This window comes from Ursus americanus, chromosome 15 (genome assembly GCF_024610735.1).
Source record: "Ursus americanus isolate L20-20 chromosome 15, mUrsAme1.1.p, whole genome shotgun sequence".
NCBI classification, from domain to species: Eukaryota; Metazoa; Chordata; class Mammalia; order Carnivora; family Ursidae; genus Ursus; species Ursus americanus.
This window is the reverse complement of record NC_142141.1, coordinates 40,586,822-40,610,869: the sequence shown is the minus strand read 5'-3', so window position 1 is coordinate 40,610,869 and position 24,048 is coordinate 40,586,822. Positions and strand designations below refer to the sequence as shown.

The window sequence follows — 24,048 nt, the reverse complement described above, 5'->3', positions numbered from 1 at the left end:
ATAAAGGAGAAGGTACACCAAACTATGGATAAGATAAAAGTTGAAAGTTACAGGAATGCTTTGGAGGGTGATAGGAAGGAGTGACTTTCACATCTCACCATATGAGTTTTTGCTAGACTATATTCATAAATTGCATAAGTTTCTCAATGTGCTTACTACAGTGTGTGGACCATGGCACGTGCATATCAATTTTGGTAGCTATTTTTGTAAAATTCTCTTATGTTTTGAAAATCATTGCCTTGTTGTTGATACTCTGCTGTTTTCTACCACTCCTCATTACTTCTCAATGCCAAGGGTAAAAGATTCAATTCTATTATTAGATGCATTGTGGCTGTTGGCTTTACAATGTGCTTGGGAATACGCTGCATTCTAGGGGAGACCATGGGGGAGGCAGGTTGCAAAAGAGCCATGAACCTACTTTAAGGTGTACACAGTCTTATTAATCAGCATGACAAGCACGTAGAAACAACTGGGGAACAATGTGAAGAAGTGTTATCATCAAATGCCAAGTTGAATGTAATCAGTCCGAGGCTGGGCACTGGAGGATGTCTAAGACCTGTGTTCTGTGTAACTTCAGAGGGGACCTGCCTCTTGAGGGGTTGGAAAGAGATGAATCAAGGAGCCCAGTAGTGGTAGACAGACATCTCTGGAAATTTTCCCTGTCTTCTTGCTCCTTTGAAACAGGCATCTGTCTAGCTGAGCCTGTACTCTGAGTTTGGGGCAATTCAGATGTGACACTCTAGAATGCCAGATTAGAAAGTTGGCTTCCTCATGGGGGTACAGGAGAGCTGACTTTCTCTGAGTGTGTGGGGCAGAGCCCTGGGGCTGGCATCCACTTCCACAGCATGTTCAACTTCATCACTGGGTTTTCATTCTTGTCCTTCATCAATGGGGATTTTTATGTGTAGTTAGTTGACTTGTCTGCATACGTAGCCCAGCGGCCTTGGATGTAGTCATTGTGAACATTTTTCAGGTATTGCATTTGTAGGTGTCATGCTTTATATCTAAATATAATTTAATTCTCAAAGCAGCCCATTTCAGATGAGGAGACTGAGGCAAAAAAGAAGAAAAACATACATAATTCATTTCAAGGTTCTATACCGGCAAGTGACAGAATCTGGATTCAAACCCAGGTCTGCCAGGCTCCAAAACCTGCATTCTGTCCAATAGGCTGCTAGACCACACCCAGCCCATTCCCTGGTGAGCATCACATTCTCCCTGTGGCACAGGAGAATTCTGGAAGATCTTCCTGACTGTGGTCCAGCCATTTCCTAAAACAGCAGCTTTACTATCTCTTTCCTTCTGTACAGAAGGGGGAAGGTGCCCTGGACCAGGAGTCCAGATGGGCTCCGTGAAGCTCCACCATCCTTATTCCTAAGTTTTACCCCTTATGGACTGGTGATAGCTACATCTTCCTTACCCACCTCACAAGTTTGCAGTGGTCAGATAGTGATGATGATAGAATGACGACTACTGACTTTGGAAAGACGTAGAGTTATAGCAAAGTAAGATCGCGTTAATGATAGTAGTGAGTGTCTGATGTGTCATCCCAGCAGTTCTGATTGGTCTTTTATACCTCCACTGATACACTTCGCCTGACACAATTCTCTTGACCTTTCCTTCCACTCTCCCCTCCATAAAAGGCTGCGAGTAGCAAATCCAAACTTTATTACACAAGGAAGGGAAAATAGCCCTGTGAGATGAAGGCGCCCATTAGAAATGTGGGCATGAAAGCAGATATGGCTGGGGACTCCTTTCTTCATAAGAACTTTTAGGTGAGCTCTGAGCAATGCAAATGACTCGAGTCTTTAATGCTGTTAGGTAATATGCCTTTCCATGCTTGGCTGACAAGATGGCAGTCCATTTCTAGTGCTACAAGAAAAGGAAGGAGCTGCTGTCAAGTTAAAACATGTGTTCTGATAACCTGTCCAGTGCTGTAGGGGAAAGGACACAGAAGAAACTGAGCCCCTTCCAAAGTTTAGGGTCCTTTAGAAACCTGTGGGAAACATGGTAATACGCGTTGACATCTTTATTGGGTTTGTTTGCTTTTTAAATACCTTCTGAAGCATGTTCAGTGAGGAGAGAAGCTGAAATGACAGCAGTTAATGCCTGTTGGCTCTGACCCAGGGGGAAATCACCACTCAGTGGTTTGAGCTCTCTGAAGCTCACTGTACCACAAGACCCCACCCTCGGGCAGGAGGTCACATGTTACAAACCTGTGAGTGGGAAGTTACCGAGAACTGGCGGTGGTGTTCCTGAGGTCATGCTGTTAAAGGTGATCATGGAGTCAACTTCAGTTGTCTTGTTGAAAATCAGAAAATAAAATAATTGCTTAAACATTTTCCCTCCCACATGGATTAAGAATCTCAGAGCAGATTCTGAATGGGAAAATAGTTGGTGTTCTTGTGACTCAGATACCCAGATGACTTCCTCTCACAGGTGATCAGCTCTGGCCACCCTACTGGTTTGCCCATTGTATGGTCCTAACTCATTTCCCCTGCTTGGTAATATCTGTGTTGCTATCCCTTTTAAAAGTCATGAGAGATAAGGAGCACAGGGGCACTGATGATTCAAATTAACAAGGAATGTAACACTGATGATTTTCCTGAAGGTGATCTTCACCACATCTTCAGTTTCCGTTCGTCTCATCAAAATGCAAACATAACCTCTGTCTCTTGCTCTAGCCAGCATTGCTGCTATTTATTGGAGTAAAGACTATTCACCCTGCAAGGTATTATGTAAGGAGAAATGATTACAAGTTGCAGCTGGAAATCTCTCTCATCTTGTCATCTAAATACTAAACATAATAATTTTTAAAGTAAATTGGGACATTTTATATAATTCAAATGCAAAAATTCTAAAGATCCAAGAAGTCAAACAGCAGGGTATTGTTTTTCCTATTATTGATGCCACAAGTATCACAAACGTAGTTTTTCTCTGTATTTTAAAATATATAAATATTTTTAAATGGTGTATATTTTTAAATTTGAGTCAGTAAATCATCTTTGTCCTTGAAGATTAATCTGAAGTAAATGAAACAGCATGCATTACTTGGGAAACAGGGAAATAGATCTTGATATTTTTAAAGATTGTATTAAAAGGGATTTTAAAGCACTTTAATAGCATATCTAATGTATTTATTTAAAATTACTTGCTTATATAACCATGAAAAACATGATGAAATTATTTTAAGCCGGCCTTAGAGGTTTCACAAGATTTCATCTTATTGTGAAAGAAGTTCAAGAGTCAAAAAGTCTTAGAAAAGCTGAAGGGGGCAGAAGGAGGCTGTATTCATTTCCGAGGACCGACATAAAAAAGCACCACTAGTGCAATGGCTTACAACAGCACAAAAGTCTTTTCTCATGGTTCTGGAGGTTAGCAATCCAAAATCAAGTTGTCAACAGAGGTGGCTCTTTCTGGACTCTCCAAGGGAGGAAGCACCTCGTGCATCCCTCTCAGCTTCCGTCTTTGCGGGAAATCCCTGGCATTTCTTGGCTTCTAGATGCATCACCCCAGTCTCCGCTCCCAGCTATACACCACTGCCTTCTCTGGGTCTGTGTGCTCTCTTCCGTCTCTTATTCAGAGTCCACCCTCATCCACTGTGATCCCATCTGGATCCCTCAGTAATTACACCCTGTTTCTGAGTAATGTCGCATTCTGAGGTTCTAGGTAGATGTAAATTTGGGGGGGTGGGGATAGGGAACTATTCAACCCAGAGGCTTTCCACTACTACATCTCCAGTTTGAGGGGGAATTAGAATTCATAGTCAAATTTCCAACACAGGGCCTTAACATCGTCTTAATTTCTGCCTGGACCGTCTCTCCTCAATCCAGACCCCATGCTTCAGCTTCCTCCCAGCCTAGCTAACTTCTGCTGGACCTCAGACCCGCCAGTACTTCCTGAGGGAAACCTTGCCCGTCCACATCTACCCCCAAAGCAGGCCAGTCCCTCTTTTAGAAGATTCTGAAGTAAGCTATGCTTCTGTGGGAACGTTCTTCATATAATTAATATTTTAAAATGTATAGAATATAAATTCATATTATATCTCTTTATTATTTTATATATGGATATTTCATTAAATATTTCCTAGTAGCTAATAAATTTTATCAATATCTATTTTTATATTACTATTTTGTTATGTAAAATTTTATTTCTGTAATATAGTATAATTTATTATAATATAAATAATATATATGCTATATATATTAATATATAGTATATATTATACCATAATTTATTATAGTATAAATAATAATGTTAATAGTATAACAATAATATAACACAATAATATGTTAATATCACATGTTAATAATATAACATGTTATAATGTCAATTATGTCAATATGTCAATAATATAACATGTCAATATAATTCATAATACACTGTAATAATTATAGAGTTAATTAGAAAACTGACACATCAGTTTGTAACATTAATTATAGGTTGACTGTGAAAATCTGTGAGGGCAGAAATCAACTGCCTTATTCACTGTTTTGTCAGCACTGAGCCAGCATGCCTGCACTCAGAATTTTGAACCTTACTCTCTTTATATCTTCTCCTTAATTTTCAGAGAAAATCTGTTCCTTGGCACAAGACTGACTCCCTTCTGGGTCTGCTAGTGAATGCCTCAGGGGAGCTCCCTTGAGGGGGCTGGGGGAGTAGTTGTGTGTTTTTTCTCTTCAGCCTCCACATTCATCTGTGGAAGCTGGGGAGTGATTTATGGTTGGATTCGCTGTTGTCTGAGGGGTGTCTTCACATTGTCTTGAAATCCAAGGCAGGGCGTTTTAAATACAGTTTCATTAATTGGCCCTGTTGGGATTTAAGAAAAGAATCAAATCTGAAAACTCACTTTTCTTATTTTTTCTTCCTCTCAGTTGTTTTTTTCTTTCTTTTTTTTCCCCTTCTATCCCTTACCTCTACCCCAGGGAGAGAGAGAATTGGGACATCTCAATTTTAAAAACCAGACATTTTCTTTACACCAGGTCTGTAGACTCTGATCTGGATCTTGAGCCATTTGGAAAAGCCTGTGAGAGGCCCCTTTGGACTTTGCGATGTGTTTACTTATATGTTTTGAAGTTATTTCAAGTGAAATTGGACCTTATAAGCTTTGTGCCTGATAATTTAAAAGTCTCTGTTTCAGTTCTTGAAGAAACAGCAATCTTGAGATTTTCCATAGATCTGCTTTGTCAGACTTAGCTTTTTGTTCCCTTAAGTCATCTAGGAGATCATGTCCTTTTGCCCAGAGCCAAAGTACCTTGTGAGAAGTGGTGATGCCAAAATGTAAATCCTTTGAGGAAGTTGGACAAGGAGGGTAAACAAATCTCGTGTTGATGCTCTCAGTATACCATAAAAGCAAATTTTAAAAGACCACAGTAAGTCTCTTTAGAAGGAAATCTCTGAAGAGAGCTCAGGATGTAAGGTGTCAGTAACAGAAAACAAAAAAACAAAACAAAAAAAAAACAGTTACTGAGAGTTGCTGTGTTCTCTGTCAATATGGTGTCCTAGGTCTTTCCTAGAGCCCACATGGAACTCTTTAAGTATCTGGTGACCTGGGTGTCCTTCCCCCTGACCTGAGACCCCTGCCATCCTCATAAAGCTCCAATCTGTGTGAAAAGTGGGTGAGGTTTGCTCCTCTTCGGGAAGCCAGAACAAGTTAAGATACCCCTTTATCTGTCAGAAATGCTTGAGTCTAAATGAAACAAGGCCACAGTGGAAAACTCTCATGTTTTTCCCCCCAGAGAGTCAAGAAGGTCCTGTGGTCAATGCTTTTGTTTCTCTCACTTCCAGATTCTTCCAGATCACACTCTTCCTGGTGTGCAATTCAAGAAATAACTTTTTGGGGTGTTTGTTTTTCCAGGCGGCCCATGGCTCTGATTTTGTTTTTGGATGTTTTCCGTTTGCTCTAAGTTGGAAGGTTCCAAGTTTAGCGTGTGCCGTCTGCCAGCTATTTCCTGTTGAGAACACTTGGTAACAAAGTGAGTTCCTCATATTCTAAGACATGCCTGTGACTCAAATACCCACACCTGTTTGCACCTCATACAAAAAGCAAAGGAGCTGGCTCTTCATGCTGGGAATGTTTTCCCCTAGAGTTGAAATCATGTGTCTGCAGAGACCCTCTCTAAACATTTAAAAAATACCATAATGCTCACTGTCTAATGGCATTGTAATATGTTGAAACATTTAATATTAAAAACAATTGGGCTTTTGAAATCTCTGCTTTAGAAAAGTGAAAGAAGCCCTTTTCAAGGAGGTAGCTGAACCAAAAGGGAGGGTTATTGTCCAGATACCTGTGACAAATGGCAGAAAGGTACATCAGAGAGGAGTGAATGCTGAGAGAGGTAGCGTCTCTCTGGCACACACGTGCATCTAATTTCATCATGGCAGTTGCCTGTGTCAGTGTGAGCAGCCCACAGATTTTGCAGAACATTAGGGGTCAGCTCATCTCACAGCTTGGTTAGGATGGGCAACCTCCCAGGCTCCACCCGGAGTGCTGGGGCAGTTCCAGGACCTCTGGGACCATCCTCAGAGTTCAGGTCAGGCCAGAAAGCTTGCAATTGCCCTGGGAGCTGGGAGGCTGGCCCTAGCCAGATGGACATGGAAGCAAAACAAGAGGCCACCCTTGGTCTGTGTTTTGAAAGACATGTGTCTCATCTTTCTCTGGCAGAGAATATAGCCTGCAGTTGGCCATAGTCGGTGCTGGTTTGCTCCCCACAGCACACACATACCCGTCCTTCTCCGTGGAATGACATAGGTCCGTGAGACCCTCCAAATGCCTCTGTGCGAGAGCTCTGTGTCTAAGGTACATTTGCCCTGCCTTTTCAGCTCTTTAGTTTTGGAATCATGTCTGACTCTCTGCGTGTCCCTGTGAATTTGATTTTTCCAGAGACTCCTTTTCCCTGACTTGACTGTGGTTCTCTCTGCTCCACTCAGACCACAGAATCGGCATGGACAACTGTCTGTGAGTTGCCCTGTCCCGGATTTCAGACTGGACAAGAGCAGCAGACAAATCTAACTGGTCGACCTGTGATTACCTAGCAAATTTCTGAAAGGGAAAGGAGCTGACGTTGGCATTTACTATGTGCCGAGCGGGAAACCAGCCTGCTTAGTTCCTTACCGTCTCCAATCCTCCCCGTGACGCCATCGGTCTGAGACTGAGGGGTTAATCTCGGAGGTTAAGCGTCCTGCCCACGGGCCCCAGTGGCAGTGCTGACACCTAAACCAAGCATAATCTTGCTCCAAATACTTGATACTGGGCTGAATTTTGGTGTTGTTTGAGTAATGAGTAAATAGAGTCCTAATCCGAGGGAGCTCCTTTGCAGAAGGAACCTTTTGCGCGTTGGTTTTTCCTGCTACTGGCCAACAGGTTTAAATGAAGTCTTTGTGAATTCCATTCATCCAACTTGTCTTCTCAAGAATGCTCTGCTGGCTGCTTCTGTACCCGCTGAGTCCTACCCATCCCTAACAGACCTTTTTTAGCTACTGTTATTTCCCATCATCTCCTTTTGGGGAAATTGTTTGTTAATCTCATGATACTGCCTTCACTCACATTGAGTTCTCCAGGAAGCAGATGCTGAATTAGAGCTAAGAGTGCTAAATGTCTGTGGAGATAACACCTGTGAAAGGAAACAGGAGGAAGCAGCGCTGGGCAAGGGAGACGCACACCGTGCTGCCCACCTGACAAAACCCATCAGCCCAACAGGGAGCTCTAGGCAAAGTGTGCCTGGAGGAGTCACGCCCTGGGTGGAAATGGCCAGGCCTCATCTCCCCATTGTTAGGAAGCAAGAATATCCTGTCTCAAGGTCCTTCTCACCTGACTAAGAATCAAATTAACAGCAGGAAGATTAACAGGAGAAAATCAAATTTAATAGCATGCAAAGAATCCACACAGACATGGAAATTCCAAAGACAGACACAATGAGGTATATATGTCATTCTGAAGTAAGGAGAAGGAGGTAGAGGTCTGAGATTTCAAAAGTAGGGAATGTAGTTCCCAGGAAGATGAAAAAAGAGTGAATGTTTGGTAAACAAATGTTTCCTGGGCCACTCAGAAACAATGGGACATAGAGGCTTTGATCAAATAGGCCTTGCTAGGTTCCTCCCTGTCCACCATATCTAGTTCATAGTATAATGTAGTTATCTACACTGATAGCTCTCTTCCTGGAGCAGTCATCTATCTAAATGCTTTTTAGGCAGTTGTGGGGGAGGTAAAGAGTTTTTCCTGAATCTGCAGAGTTTTAATTGTTTTTTAACTCAAAATAATCTTCACACCCAAATGGCCCATCTTGGGGCATCCAGCCCTTGGCCCCATTCCACCTTGCTCACCATTGGCCAGGAATTGCCCCCGCATGACCTTGACTTGAAAGCTGAGGTGGACTCTGATGAGATCACAGCAGGAGGTCTTGAACTAACACAGTCCTCACCAGCTGGACAGCAAGTCCTTACCTGAAGGGACACCTGAGTGGTACTTCAGCCCACAGATTTGCCTGCCTCTCCCTTACTCTGATCTGTGTCGGCCCATCACCGCTTGACAGTACATTATCTTGTACAAGAATCCACAAAACAACGAGTATGGTATTAAGAAACATTTTGCTTATGGCCAGAAGGTGTGCACAGACTGCCTGCAATCAGGAGGGGCAGGTCCTCATGGAAGGAGAAGTGTCCAGTGCATAGTGCTGCTTGAGAAGCGCTGGTTTGGGGTGAGGGGAACCGTGGGGAAGGAGGGGGATGGCTGGGCTCCAGCGTACACCAGAAGGAGAGGCCAGCATTGGAGGACATAGGTGGTGTTAGCCATTTTGTTTGGCCTTGGCTGGGCTGGGGGCCAAGTTGGTTCCTTAATCCTCTGATTCTAGCTAATCTAAGCAAGCATTGACTCTACTTTTCCGGAAATCTTGGGGACTGTCTCAGCTCATACCCGAGAAGTGGAATGAGAGCTGGCCACTTCCACCCACACCCCAAGAAACCACCCCACCCCTCCCAAATACTAACCTGACTTCTGGGCCTGCCTGAAAATACCTCTTGTTTTCCCTAGGCCCTTTTCTTATGGGTGTGGCACATATTTTGGGTGTTAACATACCACGAAAGTGGAATCCCTTGTGATAGTAAAGTGGAGAAAGGTTTCTCTTGGCTGTTAGAAGTTGGAGCCCTTTTCCTTCACCCAAAGCTTATCGTAATGCCCAGCATTAGGATGGATGGGGCTTTGCCACAGTGAATCCCAAGGTCACTGGCTGGGTTTGTTTGCAATCAGACGAGAATTTGAATCCCAGCTCCACCCCTGCCGGCTCTGTGACCTTGGGCAAGTGACTCTCTCTAAGCCTCAGTTTGCTCCTCTCTAAAGCATGACTCACAATGTCAACCTTAATAGGACTGCTTTAGACTGAAATGAGGTAAGGTGTGCAGGCACTTAACTCAGTACACAGCATGCAGTTAAAACCTAATATTGGTTTTCACCCCTTTGTCTATTATAACTCATGTTAGTTTCTGGAGCTTTTAATATAAGCACACCATTAAAAGCAAGTTTTACATTTTCCTATCAACGTTGATGCTTACACATCTGATAATTTAAGGTTTCTTCAATGCTTATCTTGCAGTTATCTTAAAAATCTCAGTAGACAAATACAAATGCCTCTGTATGTTCCTTGTCTGAACATAAACTAAGAACCAAGGGCCACAAAGATACTCAATGATGCCACAGTTCAAACTGGTCAGTATGAAGAATGCGCTGATTGGAAGCCAAGATTTTTACATTGTTCTGTCCATATCTGTAAGGACTTGGCTTATCTGTTTTTCTAGGCCAGAGTTCTGTTGATCTGGCTTTCTTGTAATTGAAGTCTTCCAAACCGAGAGGAGTCCTAGAGGCTCATGCAGATGGATGAACAAGAGGGAAAATATCCAACAAATCCAGCTTCTTAGGAGCATCCTTTGCTTAGAGAAGAATGTTGCAAAACTTAAAAGTCAGCCTGCAGGAACCTTTGTAGATTATGAGACCTGTCCAGCCCAGCTCCGCCTGACAGAGAGCCTTGGAAAAGAAAGAAAAAGAAGAAAAGAAAATCACACTTTAAAAAAATTCTCAGTGCACTGTCTAGAAGAGATTCAAGAGAAGAACAGTGCGTGACATTAGCTGGAACACACTGACAGAGGTACTTGTTTTGCAATTTCTTAAGTATCTCTTCTCTGCCGACTTCAAAACAGTGAAAGAAATTTGGAAAAGAAGCCCGCTATCTTGATGGAAGCTGTTTTGACATAAGTGAAACCAGCCTTGGCGTGAGGTGAGGGCAGGCTCTGGCCAAGCCAATGGAACAGACCCTGGAAGGATTGAGGCGAGCTGGGGAAATTGTTTCAAGATGGAGCTGGAGCCACTTGAAAGGGGAGGGAACTGAGGGTCCAGACATTTCATCAGTGTTTGAATGAGTGTGTGAGTAGCTTCATGTGCGTTCTCAGATGCAGAGACCCCTTATTTTAGCATCACCTCTGGGGAAGGGGAAGAAGGTGGCTGCCTTTTGAATGGTGCACTGTGAGAGTTTGAGGATGACTGGCTGTTGTGAACTCTCAGGTTTGGTTGGTTTTAGGGAAGAGGGAAAGAAAGGGAGAATGTGTGTTACTAATTCTCATTGCTTCCAGTGGCTTTGACCGTGGAGGAACTTGGAAGTGGTGGCAAGGGCAATGTGGAACTGAGTCCCTGCGTCATCTTTGACACATTTCTCAGGGCCTGGTGGCCCTGAAGCTAGAAAACAAAGTGAACATAATCTCTAGGACATGGTGTGGCTTCAGTAATCCTTGAGCATTGATCATAGCCTCTTTCAAGGCAAGGCCAAGGGCAGCATCACGTGGAGGGAAGCATAGGAATTGCCATAGGAAATGCACCTAGCAAGGCTGGGAAGTTAGACGTCAGGCAAGACTCAAGACAGGCAGAGGGCTTCCCTGCATCTTGTGTGTCTGAGACCTGGCCCATCTTCAGCTCTCAGGGGCACATCCTAGCAAAGACCTCTGTGATGCAAAGTGTCTTTTTCTGGCCAGGGAGCAAGGGATAGGGGAGCTATAGAAGGTTCATTAGCACCAATCCAGGCAAAGGAAGTACAGAAAAGACTCTGGGTCTTATAATAATGTGGTGCTGGTAATCTGGCCTGGACAAAAATAACATGGAGAAAATTAAAAATGAAATGCTGTTGATGTGAGTGTGTAGTAACATGAATATATTAACATATGATACATATTATATACTAGCACATTAGCATGGTATTTGGAACTTTTGCCTAGTTACTGTTAATGAGGACAGATTTCCTTTTTCCTTTTTTTTTTTTAAGATTTGTGTATTATTTTAGAGCGGCAGGGGAGGGGTGGAGGGAGAGAGCGGGCGAGAATCTCAAGCAGACACCCCACCGAGCAGAGCCTGAAGTGAGGCTCGGTCCCCCACTGCTGAGATGGTGACCTGAGCCGAAATCAAGTGTTGGATGCTCAACCGCCTGAGCCCCCAGGCGCCCTGGAAAGATTTCCTTTTGAAGCAGAGTTGGTTTATGATAACAGTGGAACAGTGGGGAAAATCTAGGAGACCCAGTGGGAAGGAGTGCGTGCTCTACTTATGTGCAGACACATGAGAACTTTTAAAGGTGGGAGAGGCTACCAGGGGTTTCCATAGGCTAAACGGGAAGGAGCGCTGGGTATGATGGAAGGTATATGAGACGGGATAGGTGAGGTGCTAGCAGGTCTGTGAGGGCTGTCTCCTCAGGATGATCGGGTATAATCTGCAGAAAAGGGAGAGAGATCATCAAAAGGGCATGTCTGCATGAATCAAGATTTTGTAAGGGGTGAACGGCAGAGAGAATGCAGAAGGAGGTAGAGACTGGTGACTAAGAACCTAGTAAAAAGGAATTGTTTTTAAAATGTAAGATGCAAAAGACCACATATTATATGATTCCATTTATATGAAATGGCCAGAAGAGGCAGCCCTATAGAAACGGAGAGTGGTGCCTGGGATGGGGAATGGGCATTAATGGTAACGGGCACGGGGGATCTTGATGGGTTTATGAGAATGTTCTAAAGCTGATCTATGGTGATGGTGGCACAGCTCGGTAAATTTCCTAAAAATACTGAATTTGAACTGGATGAACTCTATATTGTGCAAAGAGGGCCTCAGTAAAGTAATTTTTTTAAAAAGGATTTTTTTTTAAAAAGAAGTTCTCATTGACCTGTCCTTTTTATGTTGGTGCTTATGAAGTGACAGCCACCATGCTAGGGGGGTACAAATATGAAGATCTTCACAAACAGAGGGCATAAGTGAGCAATTTTCAAAGAAGGCAAATGACTAATAAGAATTTTGACCTCACTAGTCATCACTGATTTGCAAATTATCACATGAGGTAGGTTTTGACAGGCTGGCAAAGATTTAAAAATGACAGTATTCAGGAACGAACAGTTCTCTAAGACACTACTGCTAGGATGCTAAATTGTAACCCCCTTTTAAGAGGAAAGATTAGAATTATATAGGAAACCCTTGAATATGCTCTTGACCAGCAAGAACCTTGGACCCAGAAAATCTACCTGAAGGAATTTATCTTCTGGGGTCTTAAAATACTGTTAATAGTCTTACATCTCCCAGATTTCTGTCTCCAGAGTAGTCCTCTGCTCCAAAATCCAGATTTAGACATCTAGCTGCCCACGCAATCATCTCAAGCTCAGCATGTCCAGAACTTAACTCCAGAATGGATCTATGCATTCAGAATAGGTCGGAAAGAATGGATCTATGCATTCGGAATAGGTCGGAGAGCCCCAGGCCCGAAAGGCTGCTCAGCTCAGGTGATGGCAGCCCCACCCTTCCAGTTGCTAAAGCCAAACACTTAGACACCGTGCAGGACCTCTGGATTCCTCTCACCCTGTATCAGATCCAAAGGCACAGGCTATTGACTCTGCCTTCAAAATCGATCATGATTCTGCCCATCTCTTACCACCCCCACGGCTACTCTAGCATTGAGCTTATCTCTTGCTGGAACTTCTGAAGATGATCTTCCATCTGGTCTCCCTCCTTCTACCCTTGCCTCCACCACAGTCTATTCTCAACACAGAAACAAAGAGGATCATTTTAAAACATAGTACCTATCACATTACTCCCCTGCTCAAAACTAAGCAGCTCCCCCATTTCACACACAAGTCTTTACAGCAGCTTAGACAGCCTTCCCTAAACCAGTCCCTGTTACTCTCCTTCTCGCTCGCCCCTTGTCTCAAACACACCTATTCCTCAAACGCGCCAGGCAAGCTTCCAACTTACCACTATTGCGCTGGCTCTTCCTCTGTCTGGAACGCTCTTCTCCCAGGCAGTGGCACGGCCAACTCTTTCGTCTTCCTCAAGTCGTTGTTCAGTGTGTTCTTCCCAGTGGGGCCACCTCAGGAGCAGCATTTAAAATTTCAACCTGGCTCTTCCAACTCCTGGCGTGCTTGATCCTCTGCACCCTGGTCAGTGTTTTCTGTTTGCCAGAACCCGTCTCGCCTTCTCACCTACGCTACCGTTGGATGCTTTAACAGGTCTACTGTTCATTGCGTACCTCCCCCTGCTAGATAGTAAGCTCCACAAGGACGGGCATTGTTTTGTTCACCGCTGTACCCCCAAATGCCTCACAGTGCTTGGCATATGAGAGGTACTCAACAACTGTTTGTTGAATGAATGAATGAATGAATGAATGAATGAATGAATGAATTTGTAATGAGCAAGTAGTGATTTTATAAACAAAAACAACAGCTTTATGGCATAAAAGAAAAAAGTGAGGAGTTCCCATGTACATTTTCTGAGCTCATCACTCCGCTCATGAGGTGAGACTGACTCACTCATGCACAGCAAAGTCTGACTTTCCCAGCATTCCTTCTGCCCCCCAGGGAAAATGTGACCATCATCAGGTGACTTAGCCAAGCTACGTGGCTGGAGTTCTGATTTGATTCCGTATAGGCTGCAAGTTGATCTCATAGAGTTATAAGAAACCCTGATTCATTCACAGTAATTTAATAAAGAAATGCAATCAATTGCAAAGAGAAGCCTGGGAGTTCTCTTTTAAGGGCCAGTACAGTATCTCTGTAGTATGTTTTCTTAGGTCCGTTCTCATCACTGATCAGGCATTTTCTACTTAATTTAGCTTCTGAGTTTCTGTTTTCAACAAGGTAGGTGGTGGCTTTTATTGGTTTGTGCAGAAGTAAGATGCATGAAAACCTTTGAGGAAAACTGAAACTTCTGTGACCCTGTTGCTACACATTAGAAAGGTCCACAGCTCTGTTCCCTTGCTGTTAAGCTGTCCTGGGGTTGAAAATGTGTGGTGCATCCTAGCATAGAAGCTGTTTAAATCATGCTTGTTAGCTTGAGATGGGAATTTTTAAGATAAATATGAAAATCAATGATACCTTATTGCTTGGAAATCAAAACAGCTTTTTCCATTAATCATAGGATTTAGCTGCTTTGTATCCAATGTTTTTCTACAGTGTCTCTGCCACCCCCATCCCTTTATATCCAGAAGCTCTTAGCAGGAAACAGAAAGAGAACCAGCTCTGCTTCCGCACAGAAATGGATTTTACAGCCACTGGTTGCAGGAAATGGAATTCAAGTAGGGAAAGGGCAGAAGGGAGTATACTTAACCCTGCTGAACACAAATGTGGCTTCTGCCTTTGAGATGCTGTGCCGAATTTAATCCGTGTCTGTAGAAGCAAAGGGTAGAGCACCCACCTTCTTTCTCACTCCTCTTACTATAATTTCACCTCTGTCTGATAGGCCTTAAAGAAAGATTCAGTATTGGTTTGTGTAAGATGCATAGCTATTTTTATTTCTTAGCCACTGGTGTCAAGGAAAAATATATCATCAAGCTCCTTCTATAAGTTCGAAGTTGGGGAGCAGGATCAATTATAAACTGAGTTACTCTGTACATTATCCTGCTATACGCCAAGAACTATGATTTTACTCTACCAGTAAGCTAACCAAGCTGGCCTGCCACAGTTTCATGAATGCGGGCGGAAAGCATGAGATTCTTGGATCAAAGATGAAAGGCGGTTTATTATTCATAGAAATAGCAGTAGCCAGAGTATCAGCATCTTTGCCCCAATTCCCTTCAGGGCAACGTGGATCTCTGTCCTGGTGTAGAGATGGGGATGATTTAAATTTTACTGCTAAGCTATGTGGTGGTGGCAAGTTTTGGTAGCTGATAATTTGGGTTGGGTTTGAACGGCTAATATTGTATCATAGTTCAGAAAAAAATTCTTGAATAAATATTTATCCCATTCTTGACTGTCAACTTGTGTTTCCCAATCCAAGTTGTATGATAAAAAATAATTAAATACAGATTTTATAACAAGAGAACAGATTCCTGTATTCATATTCTCTGTTCTCGACTCCAGATGAGGGAGAGAGGAAAGCGTTGCTGACCTGCAGCTGTTTATGCTGGATGAGGAGGTGAGAATCAGCAAACCTGGGCTGCGTCCGTCACCTCCCTCATGCAGCAGCTGGAATACGCTGTTCTATTCGCTTATACTCTAAGCTTAGACTCTGGTCTATTTTCAGCGCCTTATTCGTGCCTGAGCCCCGTCTCCATCCATCTAATCAGGGCTGATTAGACAGTTAGAAATGGCTATATGAGCACACAGGGATAGCAGTCACTCTTCTCAGCACAATATACAGCCCAAAAATTCTGCCTGCAGAGTCCCCGAAAGAAAGTTTGGCTCATTCCAGGGAGGGTTGTGGAATCGGGGAGAAGTAAGCCTAAAATTCCAAGTAGCTGGGAGGCAGCACCTGAGAGAGCCTGCCCTTGGGGAATCTGGCTCCCCAGGAAATGTTTGTCGTCTTCCCACCCCCTCTTACGGAGCTGTCCGAACTTGCCTCCCTCCGTTTCCCAGCCAAGACTTCACTGGGAAATTAATCTGTATATATTTAACACTTCCTCTCAACCCGCTCCTCCTCTGGGAACCTGCAGATTTACAACCTCAGACAGCCCTCTGGGTTAATTAGGCTTAGCAGGTTTTCAAAGGACTGCAAACATCTTCTTAACCTCCCCTTGCTTCTTAGGCGAGAGGCAGTCATGGGCAAGAACAGTTGATCTCCATTCATCCTGTGTGTTAGAGTGGCTGTTAGCAGTCCCATTCTGTAAAACTCATACCTGGTCATAGGAACTCATCTAGAAACATCTTGCAGTCAGTGTTTGTTCTCCTATTGTCTATACTGGGGACCAGACTTACTCAGATGAAGTAAGAATGTCTGCTTTGCAGAAAAGTCTGAGTTCTAGAATTCTTTTACGTTGTCTGCGTTATACAGTGTTTTCATGGCATTGTGGTACAGGCCAATGCCCAAGGGTGTCGATCCAAGTTACTCTGAATTACACATACACCGATGGTTCTGCCTGGTAACACCCCTCTGTGTGTTCACACTATGTACCAGGCATCGGTAATTGATGGCCAAATGCCCAAGATGGTTTTCAAAGGCACCTGGAGATTGCTTCTTCTGAGATAATTGGCAAAACAGAGTAGAATATCAAAATTGCACAGCTGCCTCAAGCCTTCTTTTGATAGAATTGGGGCATGGGCAAATAATGTGTGTCATTGGCCTTCCTACACCCATATGTCTTTGCCACTTTCTTATCTCCTGCCTGCCTGTCCTTGTTCTTTAAACTCCAGGAAGCTTTATTCCTCCAGCTTTTCCTAGCACCCAGCCTTACCTGCTGACCCTTCCTAGGCCTCCCACTCCTGGAGAGCTCAGACTCCAGAATTATGATAGAAGATCAAGAAACAGAGGAGGTGCTCAAAACTTTTGGGGGGGGGGTGTTAAAGCACATTTTGAGGGAAAAGGAAGGTGGGAAGGGATTTAGTCACAAAAGATGCTTCCAAAGACCAAGTGAAGTGAGGAACCTCAACACATTTCAGAGGGAGGGTTCTGGGCTAGAACTTGGAACTCCATTTCTGGATATGCTTATCTTTCGTCATTTATCTTAAGACCATCCTGGGAGGGTCAAAATCAAATAAATTTTAACTGAATTAAATTAATAACTTTACACGCCAGAGGTCAGTTTCAAATTTTGGAAAGAAACCAAAAAATAATTATGTAGTAGAGAAGCTCCCAAAAGGTTAAGTTTACCTGTTGTTGTTGAAGAGACCTATTTTTCTGGACCAGGATTGTATTCCATTTCTTCTTTCTCAAAGACTGAGTTGGAAGTTTAAAGATTCTAATGGTGAGTAAGAGTTCTTTTGAATAGGAACAGAGACTTGAAAGTATGAATTAGCTAGGAAAGTGCTGGAAAAGTTGGGTAAGTCATTTTGGTACGAATGGATAGGGAAAGTGGAGGCATTACATATAAGGTGATGAGAAGAACTACAAGGAAACTACCCCTTGCCTCAAAGTCTTCTCACCAAGTTGCTGTGGTAGCCATAGTTCATTCATTACACTTTGTCTTCGGGACGACCTTCGAAGGTTCCGTGTCCGGAAGGAATAAAATAACCTGTCACACAGTTCCCTGAAGGTGTCAGAGCCTTATTTATTGCTAGGAAGTCAGGAGATAAACTCCTCTTGCTTTGCAATTTTGTTGAGCGTGGACCCTGCAGAAAGAATAAAATAACCTCAGTCACAAGGCTCTGGGAGCTTCCGTGAGAGTAGAAATATTCCATATCCTATACTGTGGGTCAACGGGCCTCCCTTTTCAGCACTGAAAAGAAGGCCTCAGCACAGAACCCATCAAATTGTTCAGAGTTTTCATGCAAAAGCCAGAATCCCCAAAGCAATTCTAAAGGAATTGCCTCTGCAGGTGGGATCTTTTTAGATTGATGGTAAATGTCCAGAAGACCTAGGACAACTTGGGCATAAAGGAATGTTTCTGTTTTTCCAGGGTTCAGTTTTGTCCTTGGCACTGGGTTGGGACCTTCAGGATGGCCTGCTCCTTTAATCCCTAGAAGTCTTCCCAAGAAACTAGCATTCACAGTTATTAAAATGTAAAAGCACCTTGGAGATGACCCATTTTCACACCCTCATGTTACAGAGGAGGACACTACTGTGATTGAAACCTCACACAGTGCACGTGGGGTTTGGGAAGCTGGAGTGCCTGGGTCGACCACTTGGTGGTTATGTGAACCGGGGCTCATCACTAATATTTCTGAGCTTCAATTTCTTCTTCTGTAAAGAGTATCTTAAGGAGCACCTATCAAAGAAGCAACTCAAAACTTGGCAAAAATTATTATATTCGCTATTGTTTTTTAAGTGAGACAGAATTCCATTCACATAAAATTCACTGTTTTAAGGTGTACAATTCAGTGAGTATATTCACTATGCTGTGCGACCATCATCACTATCTAATTTCAGAACATTTCCATGACCCCTAAAAAACCATGTACCTGTAGTCCCAATTCTCCCTTCCCCCCCAACTCCTGGTAACCACTGATTCACTTCCTGTCTCAGTGGATTTGCCAATTCTGGACATGTCCTATAGATGGAATGACATATGGCCTTCTGTGGTCTAGCATCCCTCACCTAGCATCATGTTTTCAAGCCTCACTTAAGTGATAGAGTATACTTCATTCTTTTTATTGCTAAGTAATACTCCATTATAGAAATATACTACATTTTGTCTATCCGTTCATAGGTTGATGGAAATTTGGTAAAATCACCATAGTTTTACATGGTTAGGCCAAAGCCAGAATGAGACCTTGGGCGTCTGACTCTCTCCCTGGTCCTGTTTTTACTACTCTATACTGTTTTTTCATAACATCTGGCATATGTCTTACATTAAGAGTAGCAATTTGCTCAAAGAAACCCTTACAACCTGGCTAATAACGACTCTTAAGATTTTATACCTTTACAGAAATTTTTCCAGGGTGGAAAAAAAAAATACACAACTCAAGAAAATGAAACCTAAACATTGTAGAAAAATTGTGCTGAGAACCAAGTTTAATTTTCATTTACTAGACTCTGGGGGACTGTTCTTTACCTGTTCATCTCACTGTATTACATAGAACAACCCGAGGTCTGTGTGGTACCTTTTATCTACCTGGCTTTTATGTGTAAGTTCATTATCATGGTTTATAGCCCAGGAACAAAGAAAGTTTTTATTGACTTTGGTGGTTGTTCGAGGACCCGTCTCTCTTGTTCACTCTACTCCATGGTAAAAATTCAGAATTATTCTCTTCTTCAGTGAGACTGGCACTGTCATTGCATTAACCTGACCATTAGGTATGGGTGATACATGCCTTTGGCCCAGAATTTAGTACATTCCAAACACAGCTGGTCACCTCTCCTTATAACCTGGCCCCGTCCTGCAAACTGACTGCACCAGCTCTCGGGTCTGAGCTTCAGGCCTGGAGGGAGAGCAGCTAGCTTGGTATACTTGAAAAAGTTCTCTGCTTTTCACTTATTGAGGACGTAGGCAACAAAGCCTCCTCTCTGGGGGCACATGAAGGCCGGAAGCAGGTCCAACTCCTTTAGGATTTGGTTGTTGACATTCCTTGCTTCTGACCGGGTGATGTGTAGAATGTGGCAACATTCCATGGTGGAGGCATTTCCCTGGGTTCATCTGGGGTTTGTGCTTCCTTATCTTGGGTGGCATGAGTGGAGGGCCTAGCCCAGCCTGGTTTCCTGACTTTGAGCAAGTGGGTTTTTGTGGGTTTTTTTGTGGTTTTTTTTTGTGGGGGGGGTTGCTAAAGCTTTAATGGCCCTGAACACCACTAATTACTTATCTCGTTTGTTGTTCTATTTATGGTTATTCCTTCAATCTGGACCAGCTATTGTGTGTCAGGCTTCACAGGCATCATCTCATTTATATTATTTCCTACTCCTGAGTGTTTGGCACTCCCCAGATACATGAAACACAACCGAGCCTGGCTTGTCTTCTTTGAGCTAAGCACCCCTCTTCCCTCTCAGACTTTCCTGGTTGACACAGTTTCCAACAGCCTGCTTTGTCCCAGTCACCCTATGTCTGCATGTTTTTCATTATGCTGGGGTTCCTCTTAATGCGATACACAGACTGCAAATGACACTCCTTGTGCGCCAGGAACAACCCAAACTAGGACCATTATCAGGAAGTTGCATCTTGATACCAGCCAACATCCCTCCACCCTCTCTTCTTTTGTCGCTTAAATGCTGTGAGGCAGAGGTCCTTGTTGTTGTGCAGTTGATATTTTGATCCTAAGAGCAGAGCTTTACATTTCTCTTAATCTATTTCAGATATTCTTTACCCTGGGGACTTGCAGAGTAATTATGGCAAAACTATATGAACAGAGAAGTGCCTGGCTGGCTCAGTCCCTGGAGCATGCAACTCTTGATATAGGGGTCATGAGTTCAAGCCCCACATTGGGCATAGTTCACTTAAAATTTTTTTTTCTTAATTTTTTAAACTATGTGAATGGGAGGCTAGCATAATTCAGATGCAAGAAATCAGTGAGGAAATGGAGAATTATTGTTTTTTTAATCATATGTTAGGATTGGCTCTGTGAATAGAGAAATCCATTTCTAACTACCTACCCTAGGGCATTTTCATGAGTAATTTCTAGTTCATGGGGGTTTTGGTTTGTTTGGGGTTATTTTTAGCATCGACAATTACGTAGATTACAAGAATGGAGTACTGAGCCTCTTTAGGAAGCTTAGTACCTCAGCTGCTTGGGGTGGGGGTCCCGTGTGCGCTGCTGAACGTGTCAGCCCGACGCGCTGGTCACGAAGGCTGTTCGAGGGTTTTAACCGGCACCCATGTTCGTTGCAGTTACCTGGCTGAGCAGTGCTGGAATGGCGGCTTTATCTACCTGATCATGCTGCGTCGCTTCAAGCACAAAGTGCATTCTCCGTACAACGGCAACGGTAGCAGCAGCTCCGAACCAGGAGAGACGCCTACCTTGGAGCTGGGTGACCAGACTGTGAAGAAGGGGAAGCGCGCAAGAAAGTTTGGGGTCATTTCCAGGCCTTCTACCCAGAAGGCCACTGAAGAAACCAAGAGCAGTCCTGGCTGTGAGTTGGACAATGACCCCATCTCTGAGCTGGACAATGGCCCAGACCCTGAACTTGGAAATGGTCATGCTTTTGAGCTAGAAAATGGCCCAGAGTCTCTCAAGGAGCTGGCTGGATCCCATCTAGACAGTTCAGAAGCAGACAGAGGGACAGAGCATAGCATTCCAAAGACAGATGCTTCTCTACCCACAAGCAATGACAAACGCCGCTTCTCAAAATCTGGGAAGACAGACTTCCAATCGAGTGACTGCCTGGCGCGGGTAAGCTTTGGTGTGATTATAGAACCTGAATTTTAAAAGAAGTACTGTTGGCGTTGCTTTTAAGGCTTAGAAAATATATCTAAGATGGCCTTGTATTTAGAAGCCAACACATTTATTGTGATAAATGGTCAGAGGACATAACAATAACAAAAAAAAAAAAAAAATCCAAGTCATTTTATCCTACTTAAATAAAGAACTAGTTGAGTGATCCTAAGTGGAAAATTCAAGCCTTCTGTGAATAATTTGAGTCATATGAGACCCAGATAAAGTACTTGAACTGCATCATTATTTATCACTACCATCCCCAGTGGAATTGCCACAGCAGGGCCAAGAATTCCTGGTGGCAGCTGATAGCAGCAACATTCAAGGCTCAGTATTACACAGGAAGGATGTTCACCATGCAGAGAAGCATCTGCTTTTCTTTTTAACACTTCAAAACCAGTGACATTTTTATGGGTTCATGTTATTAAATTGCTGAATTCCAGGGAAGTTTGGAAATTTCACAGAAATCTCTGATACTATGGTATCCAGCTGTGATGGTCAGGGTCGCTCTTCCCTAAAGGCAAAGCACATGTGGTTACTCTGAATGGTAATGGGTACACTTCTAGCCTCAAATCGTCTCCTTCATTATAACCAACGTTCTCTCTCGAAGTGATATTTCTTTAGGGTGAGCACGTTCCTTCCAAGAATCCTCTTGGCAGATACTCTTGTGGGTTCCTGATGAAGCAGTATCTTACTACTTGGCTTCTGACTGGTTCCCTCTCTGAGTCCCTCCAGGAGACACCCTTTCGGGATGAAAGAGAAAGTTGGAAAGATAGAAAATGGGCACAGAAGAAGTATCAAGTTCAGCTTTGCATGCTGCTGAACTGGTACCCTGGCAGGGAATAGAATTTCTGGTAAGGCCATTTCACCTATTGCTCGGCTTCATAGCTAATCTGGATAATGGGAGGAGAGGAATTAAAATAGCCCCTCTCTCAGGGACCATGTTCCTTCATCTGAGGATCTCAGTGATCTTCATAAAGCCTTACCCAGAGGAGGCATGATTTGTAAATGGAATGTGTAAATGAAGGAGAAGAAAAAAATAATGGCTCTATCAATGATTTTCTACAAACTTTATGGTTCCCCTCAAAAAAGAATTAAGGACAATAAAAAGATTATAATGTGTTTCTTATTGGTAAATACTCTATTTGGATATGACTTTTTCTCCTAGTGATTAAATTATGACTATGCAGAAAGCCTAGAATGAGTAAGTTAGGGAGTGTTGGTTCTCTTAATCATTTTGAAGGTTTAAGTTACCAAAAGAGACTGAATCTCATATCAGTCCAAAGAACGGGCTTTCATTTGGCCTAGGACACAATGGGCATAATTTGGAAATGACTTTAAAAGAAAAAAAAAGTGTTTAAGAGGCTACTATTCTCTGCTCATCTTAATTAAAGGCAATAACGTAAAATTCAATTTCTGGATTAGACTATCTGAAGACTACACATATCAGAGTTTCTTTGCTTGGTTTTTGCACTCAAGGTCAAATGTCCAAGAAGATATAAATGAAACGGTGATTTAAAAAAAAAAAAACGAAAAAACCTAGATCTTTTGCTTTTGGGACTTTTTTTTTTTTTTTTTTTTAAGCCACGTGCCTATAGAAAAGAGAGACCTGCCATCTGGAATTTGCGTTCTTCACAACTGTCCATAAACTATAGACTGAGTATTGACCCTGGGTTATACTTTCCATCTTAGAAAGTCAGCATAGGCCACATACCCTCTCAGGCATGAATATATTTTAACACCCTTTTCAACCCCAGAAACATCATCATTTGATGCATTTACCCAGGATTGATAGAGTTGGCAAGAAGTAGGTCTTCAGAGCTTCCTCCACATCCAGATGGCACCCAGATTGGAACCAGTAGACCATTACAGAAAGTCCTGTAGGTTCTTGGGCTGAGCAGATTTTTATTTTTACTCCGGGATGAGCCCAAGGTCATGCTAAAATGGAATTTCCAGAAAAACAAAGATTAGGTATTTACCTCTTAAGCCCTTGGGGCAAAAAATTCCATTCCATTTGAATAATGGGAGATTAAACATGTCAGCATTGTTCCGTTTCTGCTTTATTAATGATTTAATATATCTACAAAGACTTAATAAATTACAGAAAAGGCTTATAATCATTCAGACCATTTTTATTTGTTGGATGCTTCTTTTTCATAGACTGTTATTTGTTACATGAAAATAAATCTTCAGTCTTTGTTTTTATATCCTCTTTCCCTTTAACAGAATTATAGGAAACATATTTCCTCTAATAAATATCTTCTTTTTAAAAAACCGTATGTTTCTATAAAATATTAACACATAATAATACATATGCAACCAGATTAATCTTTTAAACTACAAACGTTGGGCCCATTGTCTAGAACATAATCTCCTAGGACCTAGATAAGCAATTTTAGAACTGAGGTCAGAGATCCTTACTCCCTGTCTGGTGAAGACCATTATTCATGCAAGGGGAGAGTTCTTACAAACTTAGTAAACAAGTTCTTGTTTACTACAACAGATGTGTGTTTTTGTGATACATCATGGTAAAAAAATAAATACAACTTAGTCACATAACAGTGAAAAAAAGAATCCTACCATTTGGCAGCCAGGCAAATTTATTCAGAGCTGGCGTGTGTGTCTATGGGTCCGTTTGTGGTCTCACCCTGACACTTGTAATTCACCCTGTACAGTATCAGACGTCTTCCCGAGGCCCTCAGCAGAGACCTCAGGAAGGCTGCCCCAGGTCCGAATCTGCAGGAAAAGGAAACTCAGAGTCACACCCAGGACATCTCCTGGGTCGTCCCGGATGTTTGCATCCAGCAGAAACAG

General features: G+C 42.8%; 1 protein-coding gene across 6 annotated transcripts in view; it reads left to right on the top strand.

Annotated features, from left to right (window-relative positions):
* PDZD2 (PDZ domain containing 2) overlaps window positions 1-24,048 on the top strand; it is a 379,689-nt gene that overhangs the window by 269,890 nt on the left and 85,751 nt on the right. For all 6 annotated transcript variants that reach the window (XM_087867951.1, XM_087867952.1, XM_045787182.2 and 3 more), the window contains one exon: window positions 20,691-21,192. In XM_087867951.1, coding sequence (XP_087724077.1) covers window positions 20,691-21,192 — 502 coding nt within the window. The remainder of the gene's footprint in view (window positions 1-20,690; window positions 21,193-24,048) is intronic.